Consider the following 11,337-nt stretch of genomic DNA (forward strand, 5'->3'; position numbering starts at 1 on the left):
CAGTGGCTGTGTGACCACGGGCAAGTTTTCCATTGCTCCAAACTTCTGTTGCTTCTCTTTAGAGATAAGAATATCAAAAGTGCAGAACTGTGGTGAAAATGACATGTAAAGTACTTAGAAGCTTCATCTATTGCTTTCAATAACTAGAGGCTAATACTATCAATCCTAGGTTGTAGATGAAGAGATTGAGACATCAATCACCTGAGGCAAGATTTAAATCCAAGTCTGTTGACTTAAACACTCTGGTAATGTTTAAGTGTTGTTACAAAGAGCACAACCTTCCCTGACTGAGAATTGACCAGATAGAAGGATGCTGAGGTGATTTGGATACCATTTCAAAATAACAATAAAAAATTCTTGTATAGTTAGTATTTGATTAATATCTACTAAGGGTAGACATTGTCTCAAGTGTTTACCATAACTCTCAGTGTATAACCTCATTGACTCTTTGAGGTATATACTGTTAGTATTTCCATCTTACAGAGCAGGATACTGAGGCACAGAGGGATAAACCTTGGCAGAAGCCAGAGCTTATACTGGCAAGATCATTTCCAACCAAACAGTCCTGATGAGCAAACTAGCAGTTTTGGCAATGCTCCAGCATAGACCCGTGTTTGGTTCTACACTCAGGTCCCCCAGCAAAGCTTCCTGAGAGCCAGGTGCCAGCTGGAGCTGGGGGCTCCTGGCCTGTGATTGGCTGCCATCTTTTGTGGTTAGCCCTCCGTGGTGGGGGAGGCTGGGAAGGACAGTGGAGGCTGATAAATAATGCAGCAGCCTGCTCTGAGGGACAGGAGAGCAAGGAAGGAGAGAAGAACACACTTTGCTCTCTTGTTGGTATCAAATAATATCAACTGAATTACAGACATCCCAACACTTTGCCTAGGCAGCCTGCTGAGCAAGGTAACACTTGGACTTTTCATGCCTTGAGCCATGTATTTATTTACATTTTTATGTTTTTAATCAAGAGTAGTTGGGGTTTTTTTTTTTTTTTCCTCACAGGGGATGAAGGGAAAGAGTGAGGGAAGATGACATTAATTTGTTTTTTTTTTCTCTAATGTATGAAAATAAGAAAGGAGCACAATGCCAAGTTTAGGAAGAAACTGTAGGTTCATAGAGAAGATCCAAAATATCCAAACTACTGCAAATGAATGCTGTAGGCAGAGAAGGGCTTAAGGGGTGCCTTTTGGATAAATGAGCAAACAAATCGGCAGAAGGAAAGGTTTGAGACTGTTGGGGAAAAAACATATTGTTCTGGTTTAGGCAAGAAAAATTATCAGGAGCAAATTCCAGGGTGGGAGGAAATGTATACTTTCCCAGATGTTGTCAAGTATTGACAGGAAGTTCTTGAACTAGATTGGATTAAATAGGAGACCAGTATTTCTAAAAGTGTGACCGACCTGTGAGCCACTCATAGCAGGATCACTGGAATGTTTGTTAAAAAATACAATTTTTAGACTCCATCCCAGGTAAACTGAATCAGACCCTCTGAGACCTGATGATCTGCATTATTATTTTTTTAAACGCAAGCTCCCTAATGATTCTGATACATAATAATTTTGAGAATTGCCACTGTAGAAACCCCAGTTTGACATTGTGTCCTTGAACCAGGATTCCTGGCCAGAGGTTGTGGCAGTGCACTTCTCTTTCTGAAGTGGTTCAAGCAAGAAGTTTCCTGAAGAAAGGGCAAGAATCTTGGGATTATTTTGTGGTTGCCTGAGATTTATAAAAAGGTTTTTAATGCTGCCAACGTTTTGATGATTGTGTTAGGCAAATAGTGGATAATAGTATTTGTGGAGTGAATGAATGAATGAGTGAAACAGATGTGACAGTGAGAGGTCACACCTGGGAACACATGAGTCACTTGGGAATTCTGTATAGGCCAAGTTGAAGATACTAAGAGGAGAGCTTGAGTGAGGGCCAAGTACTAGTATGTATGTGTGTGTAGGGTGCGGAGCTGGGCTAGGGGTGAGGGTGGTGCTGCTGCTATGGCCCAACTCCTGAATTAGTAATGACGACACTCACCAAATGACAGCTTCTGCTCCATGCGAGCCACCCCATACTGGTTTGTAAAGATGAATCTGTGCCCAGTGGAGAAAAGGACAACTGTAGCTATGATGACAGGTGATGATGGCAAAGCGGAGATGGCAGGGCCCAATGGGAAGACAGCTGAGCCAGATACAGCCACTGTGCCTTTTAGATTCTGAGGCTGTGGAAGGGAGATCAAGCATTTGCAGGATCCCTGAGTGTCAAATAAAATGACTACAAGATCACTCTTTCCTAACTTCATGTGGTCTATAGGCCCGTATTTTAGTCCTCTCTCTACAAGCTTACCAGAAAAGAAAGATAAACTAAGAATGGAGGGCAGATTCAAGGTTCAGCCAGGTCTTAAACTCTCCTGGGGGAAAATTTAGAAAGAAATATGGAAAAGTGAGTATGGATATACATGTAAATCTAGTCTTTAAAACATTTTCCTCTAAATTGAAAAGATGACGAAATTAAAAACAAATAGTTTGTTGAGAAAAATTCAAATGGTACAAAAATGAATACAATAGAAAATTAAAAGAGACCTTCTTACCAGTGCCAATTCTATCTTCTAAAGAGTAAACATTGTTAAGATTTTTAGTGCATGTCCTTTCAGAGTCTCTGTAATTTCAGGTATATACAATTATGAACAAATAAGCACAAAAGGGGCCTTGCTATATTACTATCGTTGTTCTGTGCTTTGTCATGTGGGCATCTTACTTAGTGTTATCAGTGCATACACATCAATGCATACATAGAAATTTTGAATTTCTATGTTGCTTTCTGTTGTATACTTGGACCATAGTTTAATAATGCCCTATTGGTGATGCTGTTTCTATTTTTAAAGTAACAATTTTTTAAACAAATATTGCTCTCTGGCTCCATATAAGTGGAAATAATCTGTGGGATATTTAGGAACATAACAGAACCATAAGGAATGTTGAAATATTTGTTGGGCTGCAGCTGAAATGCTTTTGAGGTTGATAAAATGTTGGAAATGGTTTAGAATTGTTTAGTCCTGCCTATAGAATAGTTTAACAGGATTTTTCTTTTTAACCAAGTCTTGGAAATTGGCTTTCAGTTTTTAAGAAAAACATCAATCTCTGAAGCATAATCTATGCATGAGAAAAAACTTCAGCAGTTTAAAGGGATGACCCAAAAAGAAAGTTGTTAGCTGCAGTCAGGATTGGCCCTTGTGTGTCCCCCACCAATGACTCCGCCCTCAAATCCCACCCCTGGCTGAAGTGTGTTCACCTGAAGATTAGTCTTCATGACCACGTGATTTCATATATATATACACATACACACACACATATATACATATATATATAAATGTCACATATGTGTGTATATATATATTAACTATTATTTATATTATTATATATAACCAATATATATAACCAATATATATATATAATCAATCATTGTTTTGGTTAATTAATTGAGGGGAAAAATGTTACTTGATGTAATTGATGTGTCAAGAGTGTTAACCCAGGCAAATTTGGGAGATACAGACGATAAGTTGAAAGTAAAGTTGCTGTTTTTCTGGTTATGTATCCTAAAGACTTTTGAGAGTATTGGGCTAACTGGGTCAAGAAAGGACTCAAATGGCATTTTCAGACTTTTTTCTACAGCACCATTGCTGTCTGCATCACAACTGAGATTGGTAGGGTTTCCTGGCATATGTAATTGCAAATGTTATTTACCAGAAGGAAACTATTACTCCTTCCTCTTATTACAAACTGTAGAGCTAATGACCATTGCCCAGTAATGACTCCCAGAATGGCAGCCCAACACATACCTCAAAGTTGCTTATGGTTTTATATGAAACTATATGAATTTTTCATCTTAAAATCTTTTGGAATCCTCGTACTTGCATACTATGTTTTATTACAGGTTTAGAGAGTTCTGTGGTTTTTGTTTCTAATGTAGACACAGCCTTATAATTTACAGCAGCGTTCACTAATTAAAATTGTAAGCATAATTACTATCCATGATACTTATTATTAGTTTGCATTCGTAAACCTCAAAATTCACTTCATCCTTCAAGTAGTAATTAGTTTCTTTGGGTTTATAGCTTTATCATCCCTTTATGACCCTCCTGGAAAAAATAAACAACCAACCTCCCAAGAGACTGCTTTAAAAAGCTGGAAATATATTGTCCAGCTAGTGCAATGAGGCTAATACAATGTGAAAAATATGATTTTTCTTTGTTATTAGTAGGCAGTTTTTCTTTGCACGTACTCAGCAAATAACTATTAAGCACTTAATGTGTCCTAGGAACCTCAGAGTTAGAGATGAATCACTCAAAGATTCTGTCCTCAAAGATCTTAAGGTTTTGGTGGAAAGGAAATAAAATCATACACATGTATTTAAAACAAACCATGACGGTGCATGTACTTCGGTACACAGTATAAAAAATCATAATCACTCTCAGAACAGGGAGTGACTCTGTTTTCCACTGTACAATCGGCATCTAATGAAGTATATTAAAATAGGAGGTAAATTAAGTAACTTTATGGATGAATTAATGTATTAATTTGTATTCCTTTTAAGACATATAAGTGAGATATTGAAATTTTTTTCCTAATCTGACTTGTTTTCATTGTTCCCAGGTACTTCAGCCAGCATGGCTGTCTCTTTGCCCCCCATGCTGGGACTCAGTTCTGTCCCAGATGAAATACAGCACCCGCAAATTAAATTTTCAGAATGGAAATTTAAGCTGTTCAGGGTGAGATCCTTTGAAAAGTCACCAGAGGAAGCTCGAGTGGAAAAGAAAGACTCCCCTGAGGGGAAACCGTCTCTAGAGCAATCTCCTGCAGTCCCGGATGACGCTGGTGTTCAGAAGCCAGCTTCGGCTCAACCAGCATTAAAACCACACCCTAAGTTTTGGAAGAAGTTCCACGATGATGGGAAAGCAAGAGACAAAGCAATCCACCAAGCCAACCTTCGACATCTCTGCCGCATCTGTGGGAAAGCTTTTCAAAGCGATGGGCACAGTAGGAGATATCCAGTCCATGGGCCTGTGGATGGTAAAACCCAAGCCCTTTTACGAAAGAAGGAAAAGAGAGCCACTTCCTGGCCAGACCTCATTGCCAAGGTTTTTCGGATCGATGTGAAGGCAGATGTTGACTCGATCCACCCCACTGAGTTCTGTCATATCTGCTGGAGCATCATGCACAGGAAGTTTAGCAGCACCCCACATGAGGTTTACTTCCCGAGGAAAGCAACCATGGAGTGGCACCCCCACACACCTTCCTGTGACATCTGCCATACTGCCCGTCGGGCACTTAAGAGGAAGAGTTATGAGCCAAATGCGCAGCTCAGCAAAAAACTCAAAACGGTGGTGGACCGAGCAAGACAAGCCCGTCAGGGCAAGAAAAAAGCTCAGGCAAGGATCAGCAGCAAGGAAGTGATGAAGCAGATTGCCAACTGCAATAAGATACATCTTAGCACCAAGCTCCTTGCGGTGGACTTCCCGGCAAAGTTTGTGAAATCTATCTCCTGCCAGATTTGTGAACACATTCTGGCCGACCCTGTGGAGACCACCTGTAAGCACGTATTTTGCAGGATCTGCATTCTCAGATGCCTCAAAGTCATGGGCAGCTATTGTCCCTCGTGCCGATATCCATGCTTCCCGACTGACCTAGAGACTCCAGTGAAGTCCTTTCTGAGCATCTTGAATTCCCTAATGGTGAAATGTCCAGCACAAGAGTGCAATGAAGAGGTCAGCTTGGAAAAATACAATCACCATGTCTCAAGCCACAAGGACTCAAAAGAGACTTTTGTGCATATTAATAAAGGAGGCCGGCCCCGCCAGCATCTTTTGTCACTGACCCGGAGGGCTCAGAAACACCGTTTGAGAGAGCTCAAGCTGCAAGTTAAGGCCTTTGCTGACAAAGAAGAAGGTGGAGATGTCAAGTCTGTGTGCCTGACCTTGTTCTTGCTGGCGCTGAGGGCAAGAAACGAGCACAGACAAGCTGATGAGCTGGAGGCCATCATGCAGGGTCGGGGCTCTGGCCTGCAGCCAGCTGTTTGCTTGGCCATCCGTGTCAACACCTTCCTCAGCTGCAGTCAGTACCACAAGATGTATAGGACTGTGAAAGCCATCACAGGGAGGCAGATTTTTCAGCCTTTGCACGCCCTTCGGACTGCTGAGAAGATCCTTCTGCCGGGCTACCACCCCTTTGAGTGGCAGCCACCTCTGAAGAACGTGTCTTCCAGCACTGACGTGGGCATTATTGATGGACTGTCTGGGCTGTCCTCCTCTGTGGACGATTACCCAGTGGACACGATTGCAAAGCGGTTTCGCTATGATTCCGCTTTGGTGTCTGCTTTAATGGACATGGAAGAAGACATTATGGAAGGCATGAGAACCCAAGACCTTGATGACTACCTGAGTGGCCCCTTCACTGTAGTGGTGAAGGAGTCTTGTGATGGGATGGGAGATGTGAGTGAGAAGCACGGGAGTGGGCCAGCCGTTCCAGAAAAGGCAGTTCGATTTTCGTTCACAGTCATGAAAATCACTATAGAACATGGCTCACAGAATGTGAAGGTGTTTGAGGAAGCCAAACCCAACTCTGAATTGTGTTGCAAGCCCTTGTGCCTTATGCTGGCAGATGAGTCCGACCACGAGACCCTGACAGCAATCCTGAGCCCTCTCATTGCCGAGAGGGAGGCCATGAAGAGCAGCGAATTAATGCTTGAGATGGGAGGCATCCTCCGGTCTTTCAAGTTCATCTTTAGGGGCACTGGATATGATGAGAAACTTGTCCGAGAGGTGGAAGGCCTCGAGGCTTCTGGCTCAGTCTACATTTGTACCCTTTGTGATACTACCCGCCTGGAAGCCTCTCAGAATCTTGTCTTTCACTCCATAACCAGAAGCCATTCAGAGAACTTGGAGCGCTATGAGGTTTGGCGCTCCAACCCGTACCATGAGTCTGTGGAAGAACTGCGGGACCGGGTCAAAGGGGTCTCAGCCAAGCCCTTCATTGAGACAGTCCCTTCCATAGATGCACTCCACTGTGACATTGGCAATGCAGCTGAGTTCTACAAGATTTTCCAGCTAGAGATAGGGGAGGTGTATAAGAATCCCAGTGCCTCCAAAGAGGAAAGGAAAAGATGGCAGGCGACACTGGACAAGCATCTCCGGAAGAAGATGAACCTGAAACCAATCATGAGAATGAATGGCAACTTTGCCAGGAAGCTCATGACCAAAGAGACTGTTGAAGCAGTCTGTGAGTTAGTTCCCTCCGAGGAGAGGCACGAAGCTCTGAGGGAGCTGATGGACCTTTACCTGAAGATGAAACCTGTATGGAGATCATCATGCCCTGCTAAAGAGTGCCCAGAATCTCTCTGCCAGTATAGTTTCAATTCGCAGCGTTTTGCAGAGCTCCTCTCTACCAAGTTCAAGTATAGATATGAGGGCAAAATCACCAATTATTTTCACAAAACTCTGGCACACGTCCCTGAAATTATTGAGAGGGATGGCTCCATTGGAGCCTGGGCAAGTGAAGGAAATGAGTCTGGCAACAAACTGTTCAGGCGCTTTCGGAAAATGAATGCCAGGCAGTCCAAGTGCTACGAAATGGAAGATGTCTTGAAACATCACTGGTTGTATACCTCCAAATACCTCCAGAAGTTTATGAATGCTCATAATGCATTAAAAAACTCTGGGTTTACCATAAACTCACAGGCAAGCGTAGGGGACCCGTTAGGCCTAGAGGACTCTCTGGAAACTCAAGATTCAATGGAATTTTAAGTAGAGCAACCACTTATGAGTTGGTTTTGCAAAGGAGTTTTCCTCTGGGGTTGCACTGAGACCTTCTCCTAGAACCCTTTGCTCCTGTGCGCAGGGTTTCACCACCGAGGTGGTGGCAGGTTGGAGAGGCCACAGATGCTAAAACCATGTCAGGAATGAATAACTGGTGAGCTGATTGTTTGAGCTGTGTGAGTTCAGAGAAGCAACGGGAGAAATCAGTTATTTGAAAGCTCAATAACTCAGACCAGGAGTAACTACAGGGGACCAGAGATGAACTAAGATCTGTGTGTGTGACCGAGTGACATGAAAATCAAAGCCGATGTCATCAAAGAAGAAGGACTAGTGAAGCCAGGAAAGGAATTTGTCTTGTGGATTTCATTTTTTTACCCTTAATTTCTTATAGTTTGTACTGAGGTACAAGCATTTTCTATATCGATTTTGTAGAATTCTTTATTTGATAATTTTCACAGATCTTGGCTTACTCTACAAGATTCAAGAGAACTTTTCAGATTTCTCTAATATTAATAACATCTTACATTCATATGGCACAATGACCTTTACAAAGTGTTCTCGATGCATTTTCTCATTTGGTACATTTATACAGAAATACCCTACATCCAGGAAATTTTTGGAAAATTAGACCTTTCTAGCTTTAAATGATGTCTCTGTTGTAACCTTAAGAATTTAAGAGGGTATTTGCTGCTGTAGAAGAATACAGCTGTTGGCTACAGTTAGTTTTTCAATCTTCTGGTAATACATGTTTACTGAGGTATCAGGAGCCAAGTCTTGTTTTTATTATTACTTTTTAATTTCAATTCATTTAGCCTCCAAATGTTTTGTTATAAAATCTTGAAGCCACAGAGGCTTTTTAAATCTGGGTTTGCTCACTGTATAAAAACAGATTCAATGTCTTGCTGAAAATTTCTGTCAGAATTTCTCCATATAGCTTTGGTCAATTTTATTAAATCCAGGTTTCATGGAGTCTTTCCCTCTGTGATGCGTTATTCTTTCTATTATGCTCAGTTTATTTTCAGTGTATTTAGATTTTTGTAACAGGGTACTTTTCCTACTTTTCCTACTTGCTAAATTTAAGTGGAGCCTGCTCACAAGACAATGGAAGAATTAACATTTGTAGAGTGGTTTTTTTGTTGCCACTTTTGGAATATTTTCACATCCATTTTTCCTAATTTTTCCTCACCACAACTCTGTGGGGTAGACATTATTATTATCCTCATTTGATGGAGGGTTAAATGATTTGCTCAGAGTCACAGAGATAATATATATCTGATCTGAAATTTGAATTTGAATTCCATATCTTTTCTACCATCCTTTTTTTTTTTTTTTTTTTAAATAAGGCAGTATCATAATTTGCTTAGGATCCATAACTAATCTCTTCACAATCCTGGGATTATGCTTCTTGGTGACAGGGATGGGTGGGTTTTTAAGTTTTTGATGTGCTTTGGGCCTTTTTATAGAAGAAAGTAATGCTAAAGCTCTCAAGAGCCACTAAATCCTCTGGTGGCTCCAATTATTTGGGAACTATTGTCTGCATCCTTAGGAATTTGGGAATTGCCAATTGCTGGCACTTTAGAGCAGGCATAGGATTTTATATGCTAATGAGTCAAGATGATATGTTAGTGTTAATTAGTTTTTTTCTTCCTTTGATTTTATTGGCCATAATTGCTAGTTTTCATACATAGTACATCAAAGAGTTTTGTAATTTAGTTGTCACATGTGCATCAGTGACATTATCCTAAATGGTATGCATTTGGTGTTTTTATAGGGATTGAACCCTGTATTTTTCATTTAATAAACACAGCAGTTTTCCTTGCTTTTTATATATAGAATATATATATAAATTACAAAGACATTTGTAATTTAGTCATCAAAAGCTTATACATATTTCAATTTTATTTTTTCTTGAAAATGCAAGTTTTGCATTTTGTAAACAAACTAGCTTCTAAACCACCCTTTCCCTTCATCTCATTTAATCCTTACAGCATGTCTCTGCACTAATGAACAGCCAAGTTCATGTAATCATTCTATTCCCTGAAGCATGCTGGCACTAGTTTGTAGATTTTTTCCCATTTCTACTCTGTACTCAATTTGTGGCATTTTAAATACTTTCTAGTATTAAAGCTTTCCCTCCACTTTTTTTTTTTTTTTTTAGCATTGTAGGAACTATTTTGAATGCATGTGACTAACAGTACGATTTATAGCACAACCATCCCAATAATCCATTAATCAGATCACATTTTGATAAAACCCAGGAACATCTGGCTGCAAGAATTTCAATATGTAGCAATGTTGCCTGTGGTTGTTTTTGCCCTCCTTGTTGAGATAGCAATATCCCAGACTCTGGTTTTATACTTGAGTTTGATTTTTGACAATGCCCATTGTAAATGCAATCACATACTCCAGGGAAATTCCCCACACTGAATGGAGCATTTTTTTGAAGTATAGACTGGCACTTCGGAAGTGCAATGCATTTTTTTTTTCCTGCGAAACCTGATTCTACAAATTTTCCTGCCATTCCACCGAGGGGCACTGCAGGGACGAGTGATAACGGCTGATAAAACTGATGAATGGTCGGTGTGAGGTCAGACAGCACTTTGGGATTAATAAACACACACTGAGAAGCCAGAGCAGGCAGAAAAGATGTCTTTTTCTTCCAGGTGAACTGGAATTTAGTTTTGTCTCAATTTATTTTCACAAAATATAGATGAAGGTAAAGATTATTTTTTGGTCAAGCATGTGAGTCTCGCATTACATTAAACAATGCATATTCCACACAGCTAGGAGGTAAGATTTGTAAGCGCCAATGGTGGTTGGGAAGAGCAAATCATCATTTGGATGCAAGTGATTTTTGATTGTAGATATGTATGTGTCTTTGGTTATTGTATGAGAGATAGTCTGTTCCTTCGAGGTTAAGAGATTTTAAATAAGGGAAGATATTTTGTATTTTATTTTTTCCCTTTAACTACAGGAATCTATATAAATATACCTCAGAGATCATTTTTGGTGAGTTTTTTTTTTCTTTTTGTGGCTTTGCACTTCACTTTATTTTCTTACAAATAATCATGAAGTTTGTTTAATGGCTACCCAGAGCCTTTTTTGTTGTTTTGTTTTGTTTTAGGGTAAGTTCGTATACCAAGATGCAATGGATTTATTTGATGTGGGGGATCTGTATCTCCATGTCGAGTGTTTTCCAATTAAATGAAGTATGTGTTTTTGATACTTATTTTTATATTTTAAAATTTCTGCTCCTCATTAATATTATGGTTACTATTCACAACTGTATGTTAACGTGTTTGAAATAAAATTTGGAAATTTGAAAATACTGGATACTGTGATTTATATTCAGATAATAATATCGAGTGCAACATTTAAAAAATGAAATAACTTTTTTTCTTGAGGGAGACAGAAAATAAATCTGCTGATCTTTAGAATAAAGGGCAACAGAATAGTGGTAATGAGTATAATTTATCCTAATGTAGGATGAGACATATTTTTTGTGGATCTTGGATATTCAATAAATGCTTATTGATGGGTAC

General features: G+C 39.9%; 1 protein-coding gene across 1 annotated transcript; it reads left to right on the forward strand.

Annotated features, from left to right (window-relative positions):
* The first annotated feature begins 793 nt into the window (after positions 1-793).
* Positions 794-8,943, forward strand: RAG1 (recombination activating 1). The gene is made up of 2 exons (XM_011356837.1): positions 794-900; positions 4,638-8,943. Exon 2 carries the CDS (start codon positions 4,652-4,654, stop codon positions 7,781-7,783), a length of 3,132 nt encoding a protein of 1,043 aa, XP_011355139.1. The 5' UTR covers positions 794-900; positions 4,638-4,651; the 3' UTR covers positions 7,784-8,943.
* The last annotated feature ends 2,394 nt before the right edge of the window (positions 8,944-11,337 follow it).

The sequence above is a fragment of the Pteropus vampyrus genome, unplaced genomic scaffold (assembly GCF_000151845.1).
Source record: "Pteropus vampyrus isolate Shadow unplaced genomic scaffold, Pvam_2.0 Scaffold31, whole genome shotgun sequence".
NCBI classification, from domain to species: Eukaryota; Metazoa; Chordata; class Mammalia; order Chiroptera; family Pteropodidae; genus Pteropus; species Pteropus vampyrus.